We start from the raw sequence: 22,961 nt of genomic DNA on the forward strand, positions 1-22,961 counted from the left end.
GATGGAAGACCCTGCCTCTCCTTTGATGGCCAGAAGTTATTTATGGAGAAGGAATGGAAAGGGAAGACAATGACAGGCTATTTGGAAATATGGAGGAAAAGGAAGCTGAGTAGCAATGCCGAGTGGTAGGTCTAACAAAAATAATATACCCAGGATAAATGAGCCCTTGGCATTTAAGAAGAGGAAGAATTTCCTGTCTTAGACTTTCTTTCTACTTCCTGACTTTTTCAGACAAGATTTTTTTTCCTCCTCCCTGAAATCTTTCATCAAAATCTATCAGTAGCCAGAGTATTTTCAGAGTGTCAATCTTAAGTGTTCAATTTATACACTAGCTGGTTAAATGCAACTGGACTCGTACTACATATTCAGATGACATTTCAGGTCATGAAATGTAAAAATTCCAAATGTAGTCTCTTTTACAAAATGTTTTTAAAATCACACCTAGGTCATGTAAGCTGTAAGTAGGAGTTACACTGGAAGAGGCATTGCTTCATAGGGTGCTGGAGAAGGCTTCCAGCAATCAGTGTCTCCCACTCTTTGCTGTTCATGTCATTGGTGAGCATCTAGAGACCTTAGCCCTATGCAAGGACTGTGTATAAAAAGAGTAGATGGGCCAAGCATGATGGTACACACTATAATCCCAGCAACTCAGGAGGTGGAGACAAGAGGATTGTGGTTAAGAGGTCAGTCTGGGCAAAAGTTACTGAGACCCTATCTTAAAAAACAATGCACACCTATAGTCTTAGCTACTTGGGAAGCATACGTAGGAGGATTGCAGTTCAAGGCCAGCCTGGACAGTTAGCTCAAAACCCTATCTGAAAAACAATCTAAAAAACAAAGGACTGGGGCAGTGGTTCAAGTGGCAGAGTGCTTGCTAGCCCCTGAGTTCCATCCTTAGTACGAAGGAAGGAAAGAAGGAAGGAAGGAAGAAGTCTGAACAAATGGGCTCTGAGCAAAGCCCAGTAGACTGACTGTTGTGACCTTGATGTCTAAAACTTTTTGAGGCTATCTTCCTTGTTAGTGTTTGGATGAGAAAACATGAGGGGAGTGTGCCTTCCCTAAGTGTTAAAGAGGCAGAGCACCTTGTTGACTCCTTCTATTCATCTTCCTTAGTGCCTCTACAGTGCCTTCAAGTGTTTTGCATAGACCAGGTTCTCAGTAATTCTTGGTAACTGACGATGACTTCAGTATTCACTTCTGTCACAAACCCAAACTACACACTGAGGACAGTAGGTCCCACCTATGCTTACACAATATCCCCATGAAGTCCATTAGGAATCGTGGACTTACCAGTGTAGTGGGGTCTTAATAAAATACTTATTCAGTTCAACTTGGTCAACAAAGAGTCTTATCAAGAGCATCCTTGGTGTAACTGAGCCTATGCCTGAGAGGAAGCAGCCAGCGCACACTGGCTCTTCCCATGCAAAGCTCTATCCTGCTTCTCTTGCTTCCTCCCTCATAACGATTGGCTTCGTCTTCAGGTAGGGGAGCAGAGGCCTGGTGCAGGGAATAAGGCCCTTTGGGTCCTATCTGACTTTAGAAGATGGGATTTAGGAAATAGCCTGCCACTTCTCCCAATTTGTCCATTTGTGCCCTGGGAAAAAGCCCTGAGAACTTGGCAAAGAACTTGTGAACTTTCGTGGAATGTGAAGTAAAGGACATGTACTGTATCCCAATAGAGGTATGAATGAACAGGATGTACTGTGTGTCGGGAGTGGTGGATTTGAGCCTATCTGTCTCCAGGCATATCTGCTGTCTGTATCTGTACAGAGTATACAGATGCAACTGTGAGATCTTGGCTCCTTCCAGAGGAACTCTTGCAGGGCTTCACTGGGTCCTCATTCCTGCCTATGAAAGGAAGGAGGAAGTTCTTCAGACCTGTTCAGATGGAGTTCCTAGTTCATGGCTTCTTCTGAGCTTACACATTGATCATTTTTTAGAATGTGTCCTCACCTGTGCCCACACGTTTGCCCCACAGGGGAACCAGCTACTTATGCTAAACTGAAAGCAACACAAAATGCGTGTTTGTTTCTGAGTCTGCCAGAAAGGCCAGCCTCACTGAGACCATCAGCGCAGGGGATTGGATGCAGGGACTGATCCATGTATGTATTTGTGCAGGTCGAAACAGCGGGGCCTGGGACTCAAAGTCATCTTCACCCACTGCACCATCTCCCCTGCCGAGGGCTGGGTAAGTACACATTGCAGGCAGAAGTCTGGTGAAATGGGATGGGATGGGATGAGGGGAGCCTGCTGGCTTATGGAACTCCCTTTAGAAGTTCTCCATACCCTGTGGCTTGAAGTGATGGTACATGCCTGTAAACCCAGCTACTTGGGAAGTGAAAGTAGGAGTTTTGAGGTCCAAGGCCAGCCTAGGCAAAAGTGTGAGACCCTATCTGAAAACACAACTTCAAAAAGCAAAGGACTAGGGGAGTGGCTCAAGTAGTAGAATACTTGTCTAGCAAGCAAGAGTCCTTGAGTTCAATCCCCAGTGTCACACACATAGAAAGAAGACTTCTACCTCTACAGCAGGCTGGACCAGGGGAGCCCCTGTTAAAATGAAGCTAAGAGTCCTTCCTCCCATGGAGTTTTACTTAGATTTTGAGTTCATTGGCTTACAAGTGTTCCACAAGACACCCTGACTTCCAGAAGTGCCAGCACCTGAACAATCTTGAGCCGTCCTAGCAGGTTTCCTTGTTCTCAGTTTTTCTTGCGCCCAGTGAATGGTCTGTAATAATGTGTGTGACATTTTGCACATACACCAGGCTGCGCAGTCAAAGCGCAAATGCTAAGGCTCCTTTCCAAAGTGATACAGAAGTTATTCTTGTTTACTGAATTTAAAAGCATTGTGCAAACAGTTGGTGAGTGCTGTAATGTCAGCTCGATAAGTTATTTTAAAAGCACACTTAAATATGTCTGAAGCTGGCCTGCATGATTATAATCTTAATTCAGCCTGTGTGGAAACCAAAGGAAGCCTTCTTTTCAGGGGTTTGTTAATCAAACTGCACACTTTTCTCTTGGCTCAGCTTTATCACTTTGTGAAAGCTATTTAGTCTTTCTGAACCTCAGTTTCCTGATCTCCTGAAATGTGATAAGATCTATTTTTAAAGATCATTTTTAAAGGTTTATATAAATGTGAAGAACCTAGTCCAGTTCTAAACATCTGACAGGCATTTGGTTATTGCTATGTTCTTTTCCTATACTTCAACTCTTAGCCAAAAGAGGATGGGATTTAAACACCAACAAGAAGCATGAAACCTCAGTGACACGAAGTTTCAGGCTCTAGTGGAACCAAGACAAATAGTAATGGTAGTGCAGGCAAGAACCTCAGGACCACAAATCACAGTGGTTTTCACATGTGTTTTGGTCTTGGGTCTATCTGAATGAAATCTGATGTGAGGCCTGGTGGAGAAGGATCATCTAGAAGCAGGACTGACATTGGCATGCTTGGCTGTCCTCTTATCTACATGGCTGCTCTGGCAGTGGCGTAGGGTGCTATGATGGAAAAAGAGGTGGTCCTCAGTTCACAGGTGAGGAAACTAAAGCTCAGACTTGCCTCACAGCTAAGAGAAAGAGTCCATGGTCAACAGTGATTGCAGAACTAGAACAAGAGCTGGAGCTAGGTGTACAGCTTAGTAGTAGAGCATTTGACTATAGAACAAGAGCTGGATCTGCTGACTCCCTGACAGTTGGGTCTGTTTATCCCTCATTAACCCTTCCCCATCTGTCAGTGGACTCTGTCTGAGGCTAGGAAGATCAAAATAAATCCCTCTTCCATCCATCTTTGCCCTTCAAGGGCGGTCTTCCTTCCCTCTGTATCTATTTCATTATTCTACTTTAAACCAGATGGTAAGATGACAGGTCCACTTGATCATTGTTGTGTTTTACAAAGCTGATCTCTTTTTATTCCACAGGAAGAAAACAGCTGTACCCCTGAAGATAGTAAGTTAATTTTGCATTGAAAAATGATTCATATTTCATGCAATATTTACTCTTGTCCTCTTATTTAAAGTTGAAAATGCTTCCAGCTCTGGTGAACAGCAATGTTAGCTACTGAAGCTGCTGCCCAAATAGCCCAGAGGAACTTGGAATCCTCAGGTAGCCAGAATGTTGTGGTCTGGGAGGAGCTCATCCATCCTGAACCCTGGGGTGCCAATAAGTGTGTGCAGCAGATCAGAAAGAGTGGTCAGGGGGCCTCCATGTTTCCCGCTGCCCCTGCCTTTCCCAAGAGAAGGCCCTGTATCCACTTCTTGCCTGCTGAACCTACAGCAAATAGCAGGCCATTATGTATTGAGCACACAGAATCAGATTAAACTCAGATTCTGGGCAGAACTCTAAGCCAGCCCATTATGCAAGGTAGCCCACCAGACCTGGAACCTACTCTGCAGCATGACTGTGACAATCACTTAGCAAACACACAGAAGGTAGGGCCATGAGACCAAAAATCAGATGCTGGGTGCCCACTGCACAAGCACTACTGCCTGGCAACTGATGGGGATCACTGTCAACTCCACAGACAGAGCAGGGAGGTCCCCACACCAAGCTGACACTGCCCATTACATGAGACACTTCCAGCCAGCTGTCACTGGATGTGTGTTATGATTGAAGGAACAATTATGCATCAAAGAACACCCTTCCAACATGTTTATTTTATTTATTTCTTTTATTCCTATGTGCATACAATGTTTGGGTCATTTCTCCCCCCTTCCCCCACCCCCTCCCTTACCACCCTCCCCCGCCCCCTCCCTCTCCCTGCCCCTTGACACCCAGAAGAAACTATTTTGCCCTTATCTCTAATTTTGTTGAAGAGAGAGTATAAGCAATAATAGGAAGGAACAAGGGTTTTTTGCTGGTTGAGATAAGGATAGCTATACAGGGAGTTGACTCACATTGATTTCCTGTGCATGTGTGTTACCTTCTAAATTAATTCCTCTTGAACTAACCTTTTCTCTAGTTCATGGTCCCCTTCTCCTATAGGCCTCTGTCGCTTTAAAGTTTCTGCATTAGTTCCTTTCCCTTGAGGACATCAAATGCTATCTTGGTTTGTTTGGGGTTTGTTGCCTATCCTCATACCTCCCTTGTGTGCTCTCACTTCATCATGTGATCAAAGTCCAATCCCCTTGTTGTGTTTGCCCTTGATCTAATGTCCACATATGAGGGAGAACATATGATTTTTGGTCTTCTGGGCCTGGCTAACCTTGCTCAGGATGATGTTCTCCAGTTCCATCCGTTTACCTGCAAATGATAAGATTTCATTGTTCTTCATGGCTGAGTAAAATTCCATTGTGTATAAATACCATATTTTCTTAATCCATTCATCAATAGTGGGGCATCTTGGCTGTTTCCATAATTTGGTTATTGTGAATAGTGCTGAAATAAACATGTGTGTGCAGGTGCTTCTGGAGTAACCTGAGTAGCATTCCTTTGGGTATATCCCCAAGAGTGGTATTGCTGGATCATATGGCAGATCTATGTTTATTATTGCTGGATCATATGGCAGATCTATGTTTAAATTTTTAAGAAGCCTCCAAATTCTTTTCCAGAGTGGTTGTACTAGTTTGCATTCTCACCAGCAGTGTATAAGGGTTCCTTTTTCCCCCGCATCCTTGCCAACACCTGTTGTTGGTGGTGTTGCTAATGATGGCTATTCTAACAGGGGTGAGGTGGAATCTTAGTGTGGTTTTGATTTGCATTTCCTTAATGGCTAGAGATGGTGAGCATTTCATTTTTTTCATGTGTTTTTTGGCCATTTGAATTTCTTTTTTTGAGGAAATTTTGTTTAGTTCACTTGCCCATTTCTTTATTGGTTCATTAATTTTGGGCGAGTTTAGTTTTTTGAGTTCCCTATATATTCTGGTTATCAGTCCTTTGTCTGATGTGTAGCTGGCAAATATTTTCTCCCACTCTGAAGGTGGTCTCTTCAGTTTAGAGACCATTTCTTTTGTTGAGCAGAAGCTTTTTAGTTTTATGAAGTCCCATTTGTCTATGCTATCTCTTAGTTGCTGAGCTGCTGGGGTTCCATTGAGAAAGTCCTTGCCTATGCCTATTAGTTCCAAAGTATTTCCTACTCTTTCCTGTACAACTTTAGAGTTTGGGGTCTGATATTAAGGTCCTTGATCCATTTTGAGTTAATATTGGTATAGGGTGATAAACATGGATCTAGTTTCAGTTTTTTGCAGACTGCTAACCAGTTTTCCCAGCAGTTTTTGTTGAAGAGACTGTCTTTTCTCCATCGTATATTTTTAGTGCCTTTGTCAAAGATAAGTTGGTTATAGTTGTGTGGCTTCATATCTGGGTCTTCTATTCTGTTCCACTGGTCTTCATGTCTGTTTTTGTGCCAGTACCATGCTGTTTTTATTATTATTGCTGTGTAATATACTTTGAAGTCGGGTATCGTGATATCTCTAGCATTGTTCTTTTTGCTGAGTATTTCCTTGGCTATTTGTGGTCTCTTGTGTTTCCAAATAAATTTAATGGTAGATTTTTCAATCTCTTTGATGAATGTCATTGTGATTTTGATGGGAATTGCATTAAACATGTAGATTGCTTTTGGGAGTATAGACATTTTTACTATGTTGATTCTACCAATCCTTGAGCATGGGAGATCTCTCCATTTTCTAGTCTTCCTCAATCTCTTCTTCAGGAGTTTATAGTTTTCCTTGTAGAGGTCATTCACATCTTTTGTTAGATGTACACCTAGGTATTTGATTTTTTTTGAGGCTATTGTAAATGGAATTGTTTTCATATATTCTTTCTCAGTTTGTTCATTATTACCAACATGTTTAGTTTGAATAATATTGCTTTGGCTTGTATTTCTACATTCTGCTATGTTAAATGTCTTTGCTTTTTTTTTTTTTTAATATATAGACTCCACTTGCTTCTCCACAGAATGCATCAAGTGTTTGTGAAGGTAAATCTATTTATTTTGCAGGCTGGGCATGTCCACTGAAAGTAACTTTTTAAATTAAGGATTTGTATATAAGTGTAATCCTGAATTTTTTTGATTATTTGTAAGTCAATTTAAAGGAAATTGAATTTTCTAAGCAAAATAGTCTTTCAGCAACTCACAAGCTGCCAGGTCTTTGGAATAGGCTCCAGCCTGTATTGGCTGCTCTGGCCCACACACGTCTGAAGGCTACTTTAGAGTCATTCACCTATCTTAGAACTAACAGCTAAAGTAATGAATTTTGAATACCCTGTTTGTTTGAACAAGTTCTTTTGCTAAGTTTTCAAAATGTTTTCCAGGTTCAAAGGTCTGTCTTCTTATATATCGTCAAATGCTTTTCTGTCTTTGTTTCCCAAAAACCTGATTTCTAAAATAACTTCCCCATTTTAAGTCATTTTTAAGTAACTTCCTCCATTTGAAAACATGTACTAGGAAAAAAAAGAGAGAAAGAAAGAAGAATCATTCATAATACTAACACTTAGAGCATGTAGCTGATCAAATCCTGCACCCATCTGGTTCCACACCTGAAGGTACCAAAGCTAAAAGATGTAGTGAGTGCTTCTTTCACTGTTTCCTGAATTAATGTGGGCACATTTACATAGAGCGTGCAAGTTCCTCTCCTGATGGACAACAGATCCTTTCTGACTATGCACTTCTCATATTTCTGCTTTAATTACTCCAATAGGTATTTTCCATTCTGTTTTCCACATCTTTCTCCCCAGACTATTTCTGCAGCATCCCTTCTTGTCTGCTGTCTTGCCTTCTCTACCTTTCCTTTGATGCTTTTTTCTTCCTGGACATTTCATGCAGTCTTTGCATGTCCTTCCATTCCTTTCAGTCTCTCCTGCCTATTGAGCAAGGAGCATAGAGTGATAGTGACCTCAGGGCCTCTAAACCTCTGAAGAAAGTAAGTGCAACCGAGTGTAAACTTCATGGCCTTGGGAGCATCCAAGAACCAGGTGAGTTCACACCTGCCCCCTGCTGCTTGGTGTCCTCCTTCTTAAAGGCTCCCAGCATGGGAATTTGCATGGTGAATTAGCTTGGTGTCCTCCTTCTTAAAGGCTCCCAGTATGGGAATTAGCCTGCTGCCTCCTTGTACTTATTTCAAGAGCAAGGGGCCTTCCAAACCAAAGCCAGGGAGCAGCCTCTTCTTACCTAGGAAAGAAACCTAAAAGACAGGCAAGGAGGTCAGATCAAAGCTCAAAGGCTGCTGGAATCTATTATGGTCATTGTTTCTCCTTTGAAAATTACTAAGTTTTAAAGTCATGAGCAAGGCCAGGTGTGCTACATGTCTACAATTCCTGCATTTGGGAGGCAGAGACAGGAGGATGGAAAGTTTGAGGCCAATGAACTCCCTGGAGTACATGGGGAGTTCCAGCCTGAGATGCATAATGAGAGCCTGTCTCAAAAAACAAAAATAATGAGAGCAAAACATCTCAGATGGCAGCTCAAAGTAATCTGCTATGTATTTGAAATATCTTTAGAGGTTCAAGAGTCCTCTGAACTTCAGTGCACCAGAGGGAACCCTGAAGTCTAGCTTAACAGTTACATATTGGAATCTTTGAGTCCTTACTACTTTTGCTCCTTTTGGGTTCCTATAGCTTTCAACCTTTCTTCCATACAGGAGACTCACCCATGGATACACCAACATTTTAATGTACTCCCAGAGCAAGAGGGAGAACAAAACATTAAAATAATTTATGATCACATTTATTAATAGTTCAGTAGTAAAGTTCCCAATGGGCTTCAGCATAAACTTCTTAAGTTCTGGATTTATGCTCATTTTTCACCCTTCCTCAAGAAAACACATGAAATGTGAGTGGCATTAACATTGTTATAGGGATAACCATGAATTTGTTCCAATTAATTTTTCAAAAAGAGTAGAACATTCAGAAATCCTGATGTTACCTCTCATCAATAACAAATTACTTCTACTGCATCTCATGACTACTAATCTAGACATACCAGGGTAGAGTAACACCTAAGGGAGGCTACATAGAAAGCAGACGATAAATTGTGTGGCCTGAGCTCACACACTGAAAGGTCCAACCTCCATGGGTTCAGTCTCAGATTACATTGCCAGAGGATGAGCAGAGAGGTACCAGCATGGACTGTAACACTGCTGGGTGGAGTCCTCATCCTAAGAGTACAAACACATCAGTGGACTGACATGTGCACAATGTCCTGGCAGAAGACAGGTTCCTAGGAAGACATGAGACCAAATTTGGTCCTTCTTGGCTGATGCAGTTGGGTTTGGGGTTGGGGACATTTCATTTTAATCCTAATATGAGAATTTTCCTAATTCAGAAAAGCCTATTCCTGCTGAACGCCACCGAGGGTCTAGCCACAGACAAGAAGCTGTACAGTCACCAGTGTTTCCTCTTGCCCAGAAGTAAGAATCTTTCCCTTTACAAACAAGTTTCTAGACAGTCATGGTGGTGCATGCCTGTAATTTCAGTTCTCGGGAGGCTGAGGCAGGAGGATTGAGAGTTCCAGGCCAGCCTGGGCTACATTGTGAGTCCCAAGGAAGCCTCGGCTACACAGTGAGACCCTACCTCAAAAAAAAAAAAAAAAGTTTCTTCTTGTTGCTGTGGGAATTAACATGTGCTTGGTTACAATGAACAGTGGTCTGTAGTGCTGAGTAAAGATTTCATTGCTTTGAATTAAATCCTAAAAAGTTTTAGGCAATTAAAAAAATTAGATAGAACTATAGAGACCTATTATCCAAGTTAATTACTGGACTTAATTGAAAAATAATAGTTCAGTCAAACCTCCTCCTTTTTCAAAAATCTTGCTGATCTTCAAGGTTCTTGGTGTCTCTATTGTCTTTAGGTAAGTCTGATTAGTCATTGGTGTTGATTCCTTTGTAATGTCAGTGTAAACAAAACTAATTCATTTAATTAATTTGAAATTCTTCTTTTTCAGACCTATTCATCAAAAACCCATACCTCTACCAAGTAAGTACAATGAAGTCATGAAGAGCAGCACAAGGTAGAGGTTAAGGCTGGATGTGGCTGTCTGCAGACCTAGGTTCTAACACAGCTCTGTCACTTCCAGCTCAGTGATCTTAATGTCTTTTCTTGTTTTCTCATTTATAAATAAAATGAGGCCAAGAACATTTATTTCATAGAATTGTTTTGAAAGGTAAATAGATTTTAGATGATCTTTACTTTCTTTTCTTTTGTAGCACTGATTTAATAGTTTACAGTTGTTAATCTTAACAAAAAAAAAAACAACTCAATATAGCTGTTTTCAAAACAAGAAAATTAAGTAAAACAACAGATGGGAAGTACCTGGTATCATGCTTGGAACATAGTCCTCAGTAAATGATGACTGTTTAATTTAAATCTAAAATACCTGTTAATGACCATCAAGTCTATGTGCAAAGAGGATATGACAAACAGCTAGATTGTTTTCCCAAGGCAAACATCACCCTAAAATACATGAATCAAATAAGTCAGGCTCACAGAATGTAACTACCTTCTAGTATTCTTTCTACTCAATGTAGGAGAGAAAAGTATAAAAACAACTCTATCTTACATAGGTCATCTGAATCATATTACAAAATAATCAGGGTAAATTCCTTTAAAATAAATTAAATAATTGTCATTTACAAAAATGATGTGCATTTTTACTGCACATTGGCTTTGGTTTTTAATAACATTTTTGCTTAATCAAACAAATAGAACTTGTAGTAGTTTTTTTAAAGTCTGATAATACAAGGTGAAAATGATTTGGGTATAGATTTTCCTTTTCATTATTTAACAAGCTTTATAGGGATGGAGGTGTGGCTCGAATGATAGAGTGCCTGCCTAGCAAGTACAAGACCTTGAGTTCAAACCCCAAGACTGCGAGGAAAAAAAAAAAAAAGCCTTATTATACCTTTTATTTTCACTCCAAGTCATTCATTCAATTGTTACTGACCATCTGCTATGTGCCAGGCACTGTTCTAGGCAGAGGGGATACTAGAACGAATCAAAGACCTTGTCTTTGTGACATTTACATTCTGCTGAAGGAAACAGACAGTACAAATAAACACATAGATAAACAGTACCATATCAGATAAACACTAAAGTGCTATAAAGAAAATGAGAGCAAAGTGGTATGGGTGTGTGGGTGGCAGAGAGTAGTAGAGGCAGTAAGAGCTTTATTTTAGATGGCACAGTCTGGGAAAGCCTCTTCTGTAAAATGAAGTACTCCAGCTCCTCCTACAAAGAGCTGGGTGAGAACGAAATGAGCTAGCATGATGAAAACAGCGTTCCTGGCACATGTTCAGGGCACCAAATATGCTAACCATAGGTATCCCTCCAGCTGCCCAAACTGCAGAATCCACCCATCACCGTAAACTGGGTACCTTGGGGAAGTCTGACCACCCATTCACCTTTGCTGCTCCCACCTGGGAGTACCACCTCTGTTAGAAGCCATTCTTCCTTTAGGCCCATCTCTGTTGGAATGGCCAAGCTCCCTGCCACTGCCCTCTCCTATTACAGTGGTGGCAGCTTCTTAGAACACCTAGAGCACTAGTAACTAAAGCACTTAGTTCATCCAAACTTGCTTCTCCTGCAGACTTCCTTGTCTGAACACAAGACAAGTCTGGCTGCTCTTCCTTCAAATAATATCCAAATCTAACTACTCTCACCACTTCCACTGCTGTGATCTATTCCAAGCCACCAGCAAGAACATCTAACTGCCCCCCTCCTCTGCTGTTGCCCACTGTGCGCTTCTAGCCCAGCAGTAAGTGACTGTTACAGACAGGCAGATCAGGTTACTCCTTTCTTGAAAACCCTCGCAAAACTTCTCAGAATGTGTTCATTAAAACTCTAGTCATGGTAAGGGGCCACCGGGTCCTATAAATCTGGTCCCCTTTTGCTTCCTGCCTGACCTCATCCCTATTCTTCCCCCCCTTTTCTCACTAACACTCCAGGCACAATGGCCATCTTGCCATTCCTCAAATCCTCCAGCCTTTGCACTCATTGTTCCTGCTGCCTGGAACATTCTTCCTTCAGATGGCCACAAGCCTCCTACTTCTCTACCTGCAGATCTTACCTAAGTGTCAGTAGCCTTCCTTCCCTATTTATCGCTCCCAATAACATTTGTAACTCTTAATATTGTATATATATTTACTTTTATGTCCTTGTTGCATAGCATCACCCATTAAAATATAAGTTCCAGGAGGTTGGGGCATTTTGCTTATTTGTTGCGTGCTCTGTATCCCCAATGTGTTGATGTGTGGCAGGCACAAAAATAAATGAATGAATACAGCTAAGAATTTTCTCTAGTTCATATGTCTCCACATAAACTTGAGGGAGTTTGCCTCAAGGCAGTAATTCTCAAACATTTTTATCTCAGGGCCATTTTAATACTCAGGTGGGAGGATAAAATAGGTCTTTTCTAGGGCTGGGTACTAGTGGTAGGGAGGTGGGCATAAGGAAAGGATGAATGAGGGTAAATATTGTGGATGTATTGTGTATCCATATATGAAAATAGAAGAATGAAACCTGTTGAAATTGTTCTAAGAAGGTGGTGAGGGGAGAGGGAAAACAATGGAGGGATAAATAATTAAGATGCAAATATCACAATGTATCCCCCTGTATAGCTATTATATGCTAATAAATAAAAAATTCATAATAAAAAACAAATCATTGCCAATCCAAAGAGCTTTGGTATACATGGGTTTTTTTTTCCTGTTGATAGTATATTGAGAATTAAAACTTTTAAAAGATAATTAAAATTGTTGAAACATTTAAAACATATTAATTCATTTAAAAATAACATTAAACTCACTACATGCTACCATAAATATTTTAAATGAAAATAATTATTCTAAACAAGAATAATAGTGGAAAGAGTGGTATTGTTTTACATTTTGCAAATTTCTTCAATGTCTGGAATAATAGAGATTGCTAGAAACTCCTATCAGGGTCAACTTCAATGCGTTATATGTTTTTCTGGTTGAAATACATGAAGAATAGAGGAGGTTAATCTGATCAAAGTTAAATATATGCATGTATGGAAATACCATCTTTGTACCTTTACTGTACACTAATCCCTTTGTACCATTAGTGTACACTAATTTAAAAAAATACATGAAGAAAATCAGGCTCCACAAAGATAGGTAATTGGAAAAAGCAACCATCTTTTGAATCCCCAAAAAGGATCTGGGGGAATCCCAGAGGCCCTGGAACCATACTTTGAGAACCATGGTCCTAAGGATTTTTGTGTGTCACTCTATCACCCAGCATAGCAGTGCGGTGTAGGCATAGTAACTGCTCAAGAAATAGTAAAGATTAATTGATTTTTCAAATTCCTTTCAGGACTTCCAGAAGGGGGAAGCCCATCTGTGGATGGACCATCCCCAAGTTTTTCATCTAATTCTACTTTTGCAGAACAGGTATGACATGAACTTATGATATCATTGAATGGTTATCAGTAAACTGCAGGAAAGGGCATGTCTTCTGAGAAGAGAGATGGAGTAAAGCTTGAACAGAGCCTGTACTTAAAGTTGGTTCGATGGGTACAAAACATCCTATGTTTTTTCAATGACTAAGACCTTGTTCCATTTATTCCAGTTTATATTCCAGATGCCCCAAATAACAATGAGTGTTTCTCCAAAATAGCAAGGAAATGTGTTGTTTTTATTGTTCTTCCTTCTGACACAGATTTTATTTAAACTATGTGATTCCCTCAGAACAGACCTGTGAAAGCTTATGATATAAAAGCACATGTAGGACAGAACAGTTTAAAAAGAGACAGAGAAAGGAGTCTGTGTGCACTTGAACAAGTCTCTCTGAGCTTATGTAAAAATGTAAGATAGAGGTAACACATCTCCTTCTTGCCTTCAAAGAAGGCATATATTCTTATTTGTAAGAATCAAGTGAGATAAAAACATTTTGAAAATTACAAAGCACTCCATAAGACAACAAAAAATAAGAGCAAAATAGAGAGATTGTGACTTACTTAGGAGAAAGAAAAAAATGGTTCAGGAACCTGGTGGGATTTAGTTAAGTTCAAGTACTAAATTTAGCAGCTGTGGTCAAATGGGAACAAGCCAGCAATGTAATCCTCATGGGTGGCCAAAGGAAATGCAAAGTCAATTTCATGCTACTGGTACAGATGTTGATTATTGGTGCCTGTCTTGCTCTTGTAAAATGGGTCTTCGTTTCCAGTGCACAAAAGTTGCAGAATCCTTTAAGAGGGTGGAGTCTCAAACTCTCAGCCCTTTAAGGAACAGCTCATCTTAACAATGCCTCCACTTCACAGGAAGCTGACATTTACTCTAAGCCCTGGTATGCTGGTGCCTGTGACCGAAAGTCTGCTGAAGAGGCCTTACACAGATCAAACAAGGTTTGGTCATCTTTAAATCCCATAGGATAGGCACAGCTGTCATCATGATAAATGCCAATTAAGTAATTTCAACAACTGTGGATGCAGGGATCTTTTTCCTTTACTCACTCAAGAGGAACTGTCATTCTTCTCTTTGGTGCACCCTCATGTTCCTCCATCTCCTTTCTACTTGTTCTTTCATCTCAAGGCTCCACTGCATCCAAACAATGGGTGAGAAGTAGGTGCCAGGGGGGATATATCTGGAAGACAAGGTGCTACATGAATTCCACCCAGGGTGAGCAGTGACAGGGTATTTTGGATTAATTTGTGAGATTAAAGATTTGGATGAAGATGGTAAAAAATACCTGGAAGTAAATTTTTTATTTATGTAGGAACACTGGGGACAGTTAGAGGACAATTTGAGATTAAAGTGCCTCTTTTCATTTTCTTTCTACCTTCCCTCCCACTTTTTTTTTTACTCGCACCCCACTTAGTTCCTTGAGCTCTGGCAAATTAAAAACTATTTTGTTCATAGAATGATACTTGGAGGAAATCTTGACTGGATATAAAATACTTAGCATGAGTTTTTGAAAGGATTGTTCTGCTGCCTTGCCTTACCATATGTGCAGCTTTCGAGAAGTTTGAAACTAACGTTATTTCGTTGCCCTCGTATCTGATTCAATACCTTAGTCTGAAGGCTCTGGAGAACTTTTGTTTTTAAAGTCTAATTGTATTACTACAATATGAATTGAGTTGATTTATTGCAGGTCAATTTTCCCAAGTAGACAAGAAGCTCTTTCTCTTATATTTTCAGTAGTTATAGTCTTATAGAGTAGTTCTCTTCCATTATTTTTTCTTCTTCAAAAACTCAAATTACATGCATATTAGATTATTTTCATTCTAACCACTGTCTCCCAGCCCCTACTGCATTTCATTGGCTCTCATTTTCAGATGTTGGTTGTCTTCACATCTTCCTTCACTGTCATGCATTAAATCTTTGTTTCAGTCTATTGTACCTGAACAGCTTGTAATTTTTTCTTTGTTTCTGAGATAGGCTTGTTTTTTTCTTCAAGTTCTTTCCTAAATTTGATCAACTCTTGTGACATTTCTTATTCCTATTTTTTGTCCATTTTTTCATAATTTTTAAAATTTATGAATCTAGAACATTTTATAAAATAGTTAATAAAAAGTGGAGTATTGTGTTAATAGGATTTTTCTGCTTTAAGTTTTTTTGAGAATATTCAACAGCTAAAAGTTTTAATTCTAACCTCTACTTTCTTCTTACAGTACTTTCAAATGGAATTTGATTCTTTTTTTTAACTCAGTTATGGACATGGTATCCTCTAAAGTTGATCTTACTGTGTCCCTTCATATATTTCTAAACCCTATAAACATAATACCATTTTTTCCTTAGTTAACACATCTTTTAAAAGCTATATATGCATGATGTTTTATGAGTACATATTTTTGTGGATTACTTTCTTAGAAAATACTGAGATAAAAGCCAATCAATAATAAAAAACATGGGACTAAATAATTACCTTTTGAATATAAGTATTCTTCATAAACTGACTTGCAGCTTATAGAAATATAAGTAATACTAACCATAATTATGATTTACTTTTATGATACAGGATGGATCATTTCTTATTCGGAAAAGCTCTGGCCATGATTCCAAGCAACCATATACACTAGTTGTGTTCTTTAATAAGCGAGTATATAATATTCCTGTAAGATTTATTGAAGCAACAAAACAATATGCTTTGGGAAGAAAGAAAAATGGTGAAGAGGTCGGTAATTCTTTTTTATTTTATTTCACTTTGTTTGCTTGTTTGTTTGTTTTGGAATCAGGGTCCCACTACGTGGCCCGGGCTGGACTTGAACTCAAGATCCTACTGCCTGAGCTTCCTGAGTGCTAGATTACAGGCATGCACCTCCATGCCCAGCTAGTAATTTCACCTTTAATTTAGCTCTATAACTATACATTGAGCACAATGGCATCATACTGTATAGTGCTAGAGATGAAGAAAAGGATACCAAAGCACTCAGTCCTGGGATCGCATACATGTCATAAATACAGAACAAGCTAACATACTTGATTTGGGCAGTAGATACTATGAGAAAACAGAAGAGAGGAAAGAATGGTATGATCTTATCAGAATCCTTTCATCCAGTTTCTTAATGAGGTCAGTCTGACCTAAGATATTATTCCAGGAGGGCATAAAAATCAAGGTTGAAATGTCAAATGGGGTTAAGGTTGTAAGAATCAAGGTCATGGGCTAGAGTTCCAAAGTTAAGATCTAGAAATCTCAGCTCAGGAGCAAAGGTAGCTGACCAGGGAAGGATCCAAGAGAGATGCAGAAACTTAATCTGAAGTATTAGATTGTAGCCTTTGAACCAGAATGAATTTATAGGCCTGAAGCATGAAAAAAAAAAAACAAAACAAAAACAAACATCACATAGGTCTTAAACATCAACCAAACATGAACTTCAACACTTCTTTAGTGAACCAAAATAAAAGCTCAGTGTACCTCAGTTTAGTCGGCCTGTTCCTATGAATGAGCCCGGAAATAAGAGCTGGAACAATCCATGAATAGTCCAAAAAGGGAATGATACCAGTTCCAGTTTTAAATGGTGGATTGAATTTGAACTGGTGGATTGAAAGGTGGAAAAAAGTGGAAAGAACAATCTAAGCAGAGAAAAGAGCATAATAAAAGATCAAGTTAAGAAATAGTTATTTTGAAGAGCCAGGTATGGTGGTACATGTTATAATACCAGCTCTCAGGAGATTGAAGTTGGAGGATTGCAAGTTCAAGGCCACCCTGGCTACACTGAAAGTTCAAGGCTGGCCTCGCCTATAAAACGAGACCCTGTCTCAAAAAAAAATTATTTTCCAGATTCTGTCAGCAAGAGCCACACCCATTCCAAACCCAGCACTTGTCTGGAAGTGTCATAATGGCTGGTGTGTCTGTGTTCGCTGTTGGATGGGACTCAGTAACTATGTCTTGCTCAAGTCTATTTCCAGAACCAGAGTACAAAGACTGGCTTCAGTGGATGATGAACTAAGTTATTAGTTAGGTAGTTACAGGCAAGAGCTAAGCATTTGTAAAGGTAATTGAAAAGATTCTGTGTATTATTTATTTGGCTTTCTAAAAATTGTGGTTAAGAAACACATAACCTAAAACACATACCATAAAATTTCCGTGCCATCTTTAAGACAAGGTCTTGTTCTAAAGTCTGAGTTGGCCTCCTACTCACTATGTAGCCCAGGCTGGCCTTGGATGAGTGGTCCTTCTGCCTCAGCCTCTGAAGAGCAGAGGACCTTAAACATTCCTGAAGTGTGTATCTAAGTAGGGTTAAGTATGTTTGCATTGTTATAAACAGAGCCCCGGAAAATTTTTTATCTTGCAGAACTAAAATTCCATATTCATTAAACAACAATCCTCCTTTCCTATCCCTAGTCCCATTCTATTTCCTCCATTCCAAGTACTAACCAGGCCCAACCCTGCTTAGCTTCTACCATCAGTTGAGATCAGGTCATGTTCAGGGTGGTATGGCCATGGACCCTATTCTTCTTTCAATTTTTATGAATTTCACTACTCTGGGTACCTCATATAAGTAAATTCACAGGGTATTTGTCTTTTTGTGAGTGGCTTATTTCACTTAGCATAGTGTCCTCAAGGCTCCTCTATGTTGTAGCATGTGACAAGATTTCCTTTCTTCTTAAAGCTTCTTAGTACTGCATCATATGTGTACGCCCTACTTAGTTTACCCATTCATCCATCAACGGACACCTGCGCTGCTATAAACCTGTACAAGTACCTCTTCTGTAAGAGGCTTAATGGCAGGTGAGGGAGCTGTCCTACTCGAAGGTCCTGAAATTCTCTCATATAAATTTTGAGCTGCTAGTGGATCTTGGGCTTCCTTCTCCAGCTACAAAATTCTAGTAAAGTGGGGTTCCTGTTGGTCTAATCAAGCTCATGCCTGCCTCCGAATTAATAGATCAGCACTTCACCCTACACTCAACATTTTGATCCAGTTCATAGACCAAAGTAAGTACTATATTATTACAGTGGCATCTGAAGAACTGACAGTCAATTAAAACCTTAAATTATCTATAATAAAAAGACCATCTCTCCTATATCCTGAACACCTAAATGGATGCATGAAAATTTTGGTTACGTGATATCAATGGTACGTGTATTTTTAAAAAGTTTTTGTGTGTCTGGATTTGTTTAGACATGGATTGATAAAGTAGCCAATTTATTGTTTAATTTTTCACCAGTTGTTTTGGCATTGTATGATACAGTACAGAGGAATTTTACAGCTTTGACAACTATTGGCTTTATTTTATTGGCCATGAGATTTTTGAGTTATGAAACAAGTTGTTTTTTGTGCATGTGTGATTGTCTCAAATACAGTGAATTAATGTGAACAGAAATAAAACAGAGAACTAAGGGAAAACTGCAACTAAATTTTACCTAAGTTGTCTTTCAATTAAATCACAAATATGCTTCAACTCCACTCCCTACTTCAAACATTTCAAATCAAATCCCTACTGCAAATGTTTCAATTCCTAAGCAGTAAAATAAAGCAATATTCAAAAATATTTAGGGATACAAAGGAGGCAGAGATCAGGAGGACTGCAGTTCAAGGTCAGCATGGGCAATAAGTTGGCAAGATCCCATCTCAACTAACAAACTGGGTGTGGTGGTGTGTGCCTCTAATTCCAGCTACATAGGGGGATAACTGTTTGAGGCTCACTCTAGGCAAAAGTGTGAAAACCTATTTGAAGAATAAGTTAAGCAAAAAGAGCTTGGGGTGTGGCTTAAGTGACAAGTCCTGAGTTCAAACCCCAGTACCATCAGTATGCATATTTAGGCACTAAGTATAGCAATTCTCTTTTGTGCTTCCTGGGTCCAGACACACTTTTTCACTTGGAATCCACTTCAAAGAAGTGCTATTTCATTTCCTAAAAGCTCTTTAGCCTATAAATTTAATTACCAATTGCATTTGGTTTAACAACATGCTATGCTAAACAATTAGAACAAATGTATCGTATGGATTTATCATAAAAGCATTTCATTGGTAATTGCAAGAGGACTGAATGATTGAAGAGAAAGTAAGGAATAAAAACAAAAGTATTTGAAGGTCCCTGTCCCTTCCTCTTCTCCATGACCTAACATTCAGATAGCCAGCTATCTAAAAGAAAACTGGTACTCATTTGAAAAAAGTTAGCAACATTCTAAATATTTTACTTTCTTCAATAGATTTTAGAAGTCTAGAGTGGTGGCTCACACCCATAATCCCAGCTACTTGGGAGGTGGACATAGGAGGGTCGAAATTTGAGGCCAGCCTGGACAAAACAAAGTTAGTGAGACTCCATCTCAAAAACAAGCTGGGGGCCGGGGGTGTGGCTCAAGAGGCTGAGCACCTGCCTCGCAAGTGTGAGGCCCTGAGTTCTAGTCCCAGATTTTGGACAGGAAGCCATCCATCCAAACAAGCAATAATAGCTTTAAAATTTTTTGTTATAAAATTTTTGTATTCCAGATGTTTGTCTATAACTGAAAAATTAAAAGAGAAAGTAAAATCAATTGATACTAATTACTAAATTTAAAGCACTATTGTGGAACAATTAGCAGTTTAAAAATGATTCTAAATGCATTTCTTTGATAACTGAACTTGTAGTGCTTTTGTATACTTTAATGCATTTCATGTTCTGTGTTAAATTTATTTAATCTTTTATTCAAAACTTTGATCACTTTTCAGAAAATAGTTGTGACTTCTAAAACCTACATATAAGAGGGATTAAAGCATGGAAAATTAATACATATGGTGAGAGTCTAGCTGAAATATTATTAATTAGGCACCAAGTTAGCTCGAAGCTTACTAGCCAAGCACAGATGGAAATATGTAGGTTTATAAAGCTTCCTTTACTTGTTCAAAAAAAGAAAACAAAAACAAAACATAAATATATCTAGGAAATAACTTTTTCCTGGTACTAAATTCTAAGATTAGTTTATTACAATCAGTTCTTGTGGTTTAGTTAACTTCCATCACTATAATGGAACACTTGAGATAATCAATTTATAAAGAGAAAAGGCTGATTTGAGCTCACAGTTTGGAGGTTTTAGCCCTTGATAGATTGCTTCTGTGGTAGGAGCCCACAGCAGAGCAAAACCACTTACTTTGTGGCTAGGAAGCCAAAAAGGAAGAGGAAAGGACCAGGGTCCCCCAATCCTCTTTAAGAGCACACCCAACAATGAACTAAAGACTTCCCAGTAGGTTCCACCTGTTAAAGGATCCACTACCTCCCAACAGCACCACCCTGGGAACCAAGCCTTTAACACATGGACCCTTGGTAGATATTCAAGAGCCAAACTATAGCACTTTGTATCTAAAACTTGTGCAACATAACAGATAATCCATGTTTTATAAATAATGTAGAAAAATTCATTGTGATAGTTTTTGTTAAATAAAAAGCAAAATATTGTTAAAATTTAGCAAAATATTTTTAAAGCTATCATAACTCGATGAAGTAATTTCTCTAAGCAGTTATGCTAATTGAGGCTGTCAATGTGTTTTTAGTCTTACTAAATATAGGAAAGTCCCTTGGAGCCCACCACCCTGAAGGTTATCGTTTTCGTTTAACTGGGCTTTTGGGGCAGTATGTTAGCTGAGACCTAATAGCTTTTACTAACTTGAGAAAGTGGGAGAAGAGGGGAAGAGTGGTGCATGAAGTTAACATGAGCACCAATGGTTATTTCTTCTATTTTTCTTCCCTTAGTACTTTGGAAGTGTTGCTGAAATCATAAAGAATCACCAACACAGTCCCCTGGTTCTTATCGACAGTCAGAACAACACGAAAGATTCTACAAGACTGAAATATGCAGTTAAAGTTTCATAAAGAAAGAAAAAGGAGGCCAATACCATTGCTTCAGACATTTCCCTCAAGTTTTTCCTTTTGAGAAAAAGTCCCCAAGCTTCGTATTTTGGATTATGAATCATCAGTAATAAAATAGAAGATGAAGGAAACTATTAAGGTGGTAATCCTCTCCTTTATAAGATGTTCACATGAACTTGTATCTATTGACTGACTTGATGAACTAATATCTAAGGATCTTAAGTCATCATGCCACTGATCTTCTTCAAATAAATGTATTTAAGAGAAGTATGTAAAGCATTTTCAGTCATGTAAGAAAAGAATTTTCAAAATAAGAAAATTATACTCTTGGATAAAACAAAGCTGCTGGAACTTTAGGCCCTCACAATGGTCATTGGTTCATGGATATAGCTAGGCTTTCTTCTGTCAATGCCGGACAGTCTTGGTTAAAATTTTAATGTATAGAAGATAAAAATATTATAGGAAATATATGGTATTTTTAAGTTCAGTAAGGAAGATGTAATGGTTCTTTGTTGTGTGTGCCACCAATCATGAGAGATGTATATGGAAATGAACTTTCCAGAAGTTCTACTGGATTTTGTCGTTACCTTTGCTAATTAAAGATAATTATTCCCTCTTTAATCCACATATGTATCAACTGGAACATAAACTTGATATGAAGTTGAAAGTGAGATGACTGAAAAACTAGATGGAAAAGCTAGTTCCTAAGAAAACATCCCACAGAAAATGGGTAGAAAAACCACACACTGAACACTAAAAAAAGAAGTACCATTATGAGAAGCTAGGTCCCAGGTCTTAGATCAGCCTATAAATACATTATACTCTGTCATAGCAAAGCTTACTTTTCTACTGTGTACTTTAGGAACTGCTGAAATGATAAAGCAGCTAATTAAATTTAATAATTAAATGATAAACACATTTGATCATTGCATAAAATAGCAGTCTCTAAAAGTATTTTAAAAGACTAGATGTAATGATTCAGAGTAACTCACAGGCTCACTTGTAAAGATAGTCATATTTTTAATGTCATAGTTTCATGATTGCTATGTTATGGGTTGAATTTGTCCAGGATCTTTACGGATGTAGTGAAGTTACGATAACGTCAATGAGGTAGGTGCTAGTCCAGTGACTTGTGTCCCTATAAGAAGAGCTCTGGACACAGACACAGACAGAAGACTATGTGAAGCGGAACCCAGGGAGAACACCATGTGAAGATGAGGGACTGGAGTGATGCATCGACAAGCCCAGGAATTCCAAAGATTTTTGACCAGGAAGAGGCAATGACAGATTCCCCCACAGGTTCCTGGGGGAGAATGGGCCTGTGGACGCCTTGATTCTACACTTCCACCTTCTACCATCCAAAACTGGGAGACGACAGATTTTTTTTTTTTAAGCTTCCCAGGTTGTGGTACCTTATTATGGCTGTCATAGGAAACAAACAATTTATATACACTTTTTTACAACAAAATCAGATAGATGGGCTTTGGAAATTTTGTAAAGAAAAAAACTTTCTGTACAAAATAAAAACTTTTAAGGAAACAGTAGAGATTTTTTTTCCTGTTAAGGAAAGAATGATTCACTTAGAATGTACTAGAAAGAACAATTCATGATTTAAAGAAAACTTTTACAAAAGTAATCTTTTGTAAAGCAAAGCACCCATTTACAGTATGAAATATTAGTTGAGTTTTCCTCAGTGTTGTGTTGGGACTGTTTTCTGTGTAAGTAAACGCTCACTCATTCCTTCTGTTGCCACAATGACCTGGTTTCATTACCCACTCTTCTGCCCCATCC

General features: G+C 38.9%; 1 protein-coding gene across 1 annotated transcript in view; it reads left to right on the forward strand.

The window, feature by feature from the left end:
* Blnk (B cell linker) overlaps positions 1-22,709 on the forward strand; it is an 86,386-nt gene extending 63,677 nt beyond the window's left edge. The window contains 9 exon segments of the mRNA XM_020175051.2: positions 2,119-2,188; positions 3,912-3,939; positions 6,865-6,907; positions 9,251-9,335; positions 9,869-9,900; positions 13,258-13,334; positions 14,204-14,287; positions 15,901-16,056; positions 21,054-22,709. Coding sequence (XP_020030640.2) covers positions 2,119-2,188; positions 3,912-3,939; positions 6,865-6,907; positions 9,251-9,335; positions 9,869-9,900; positions 13,258-13,334; positions 14,204-14,287; positions 15,901-16,056; positions 21,054-21,173 — 695 coding nt within the window. The 3' untranslated portion in view covers positions 21,174-22,709.
* The last annotated feature ends 252 nt before the right edge of the window (positions 22,710-22,961 follow it).

Source organism: Castor canadensis, chromosome 7 (assembly GCF_047511655.1).
Source record: "Castor canadensis chromosome 7, mCasCan1.hap1v2, whole genome shotgun sequence".
Classification (NCBI taxonomy): Eukaryota; Metazoa; Chordata; class Mammalia; order Rodentia; family Castoridae; genus Castor; species Castor canadensis.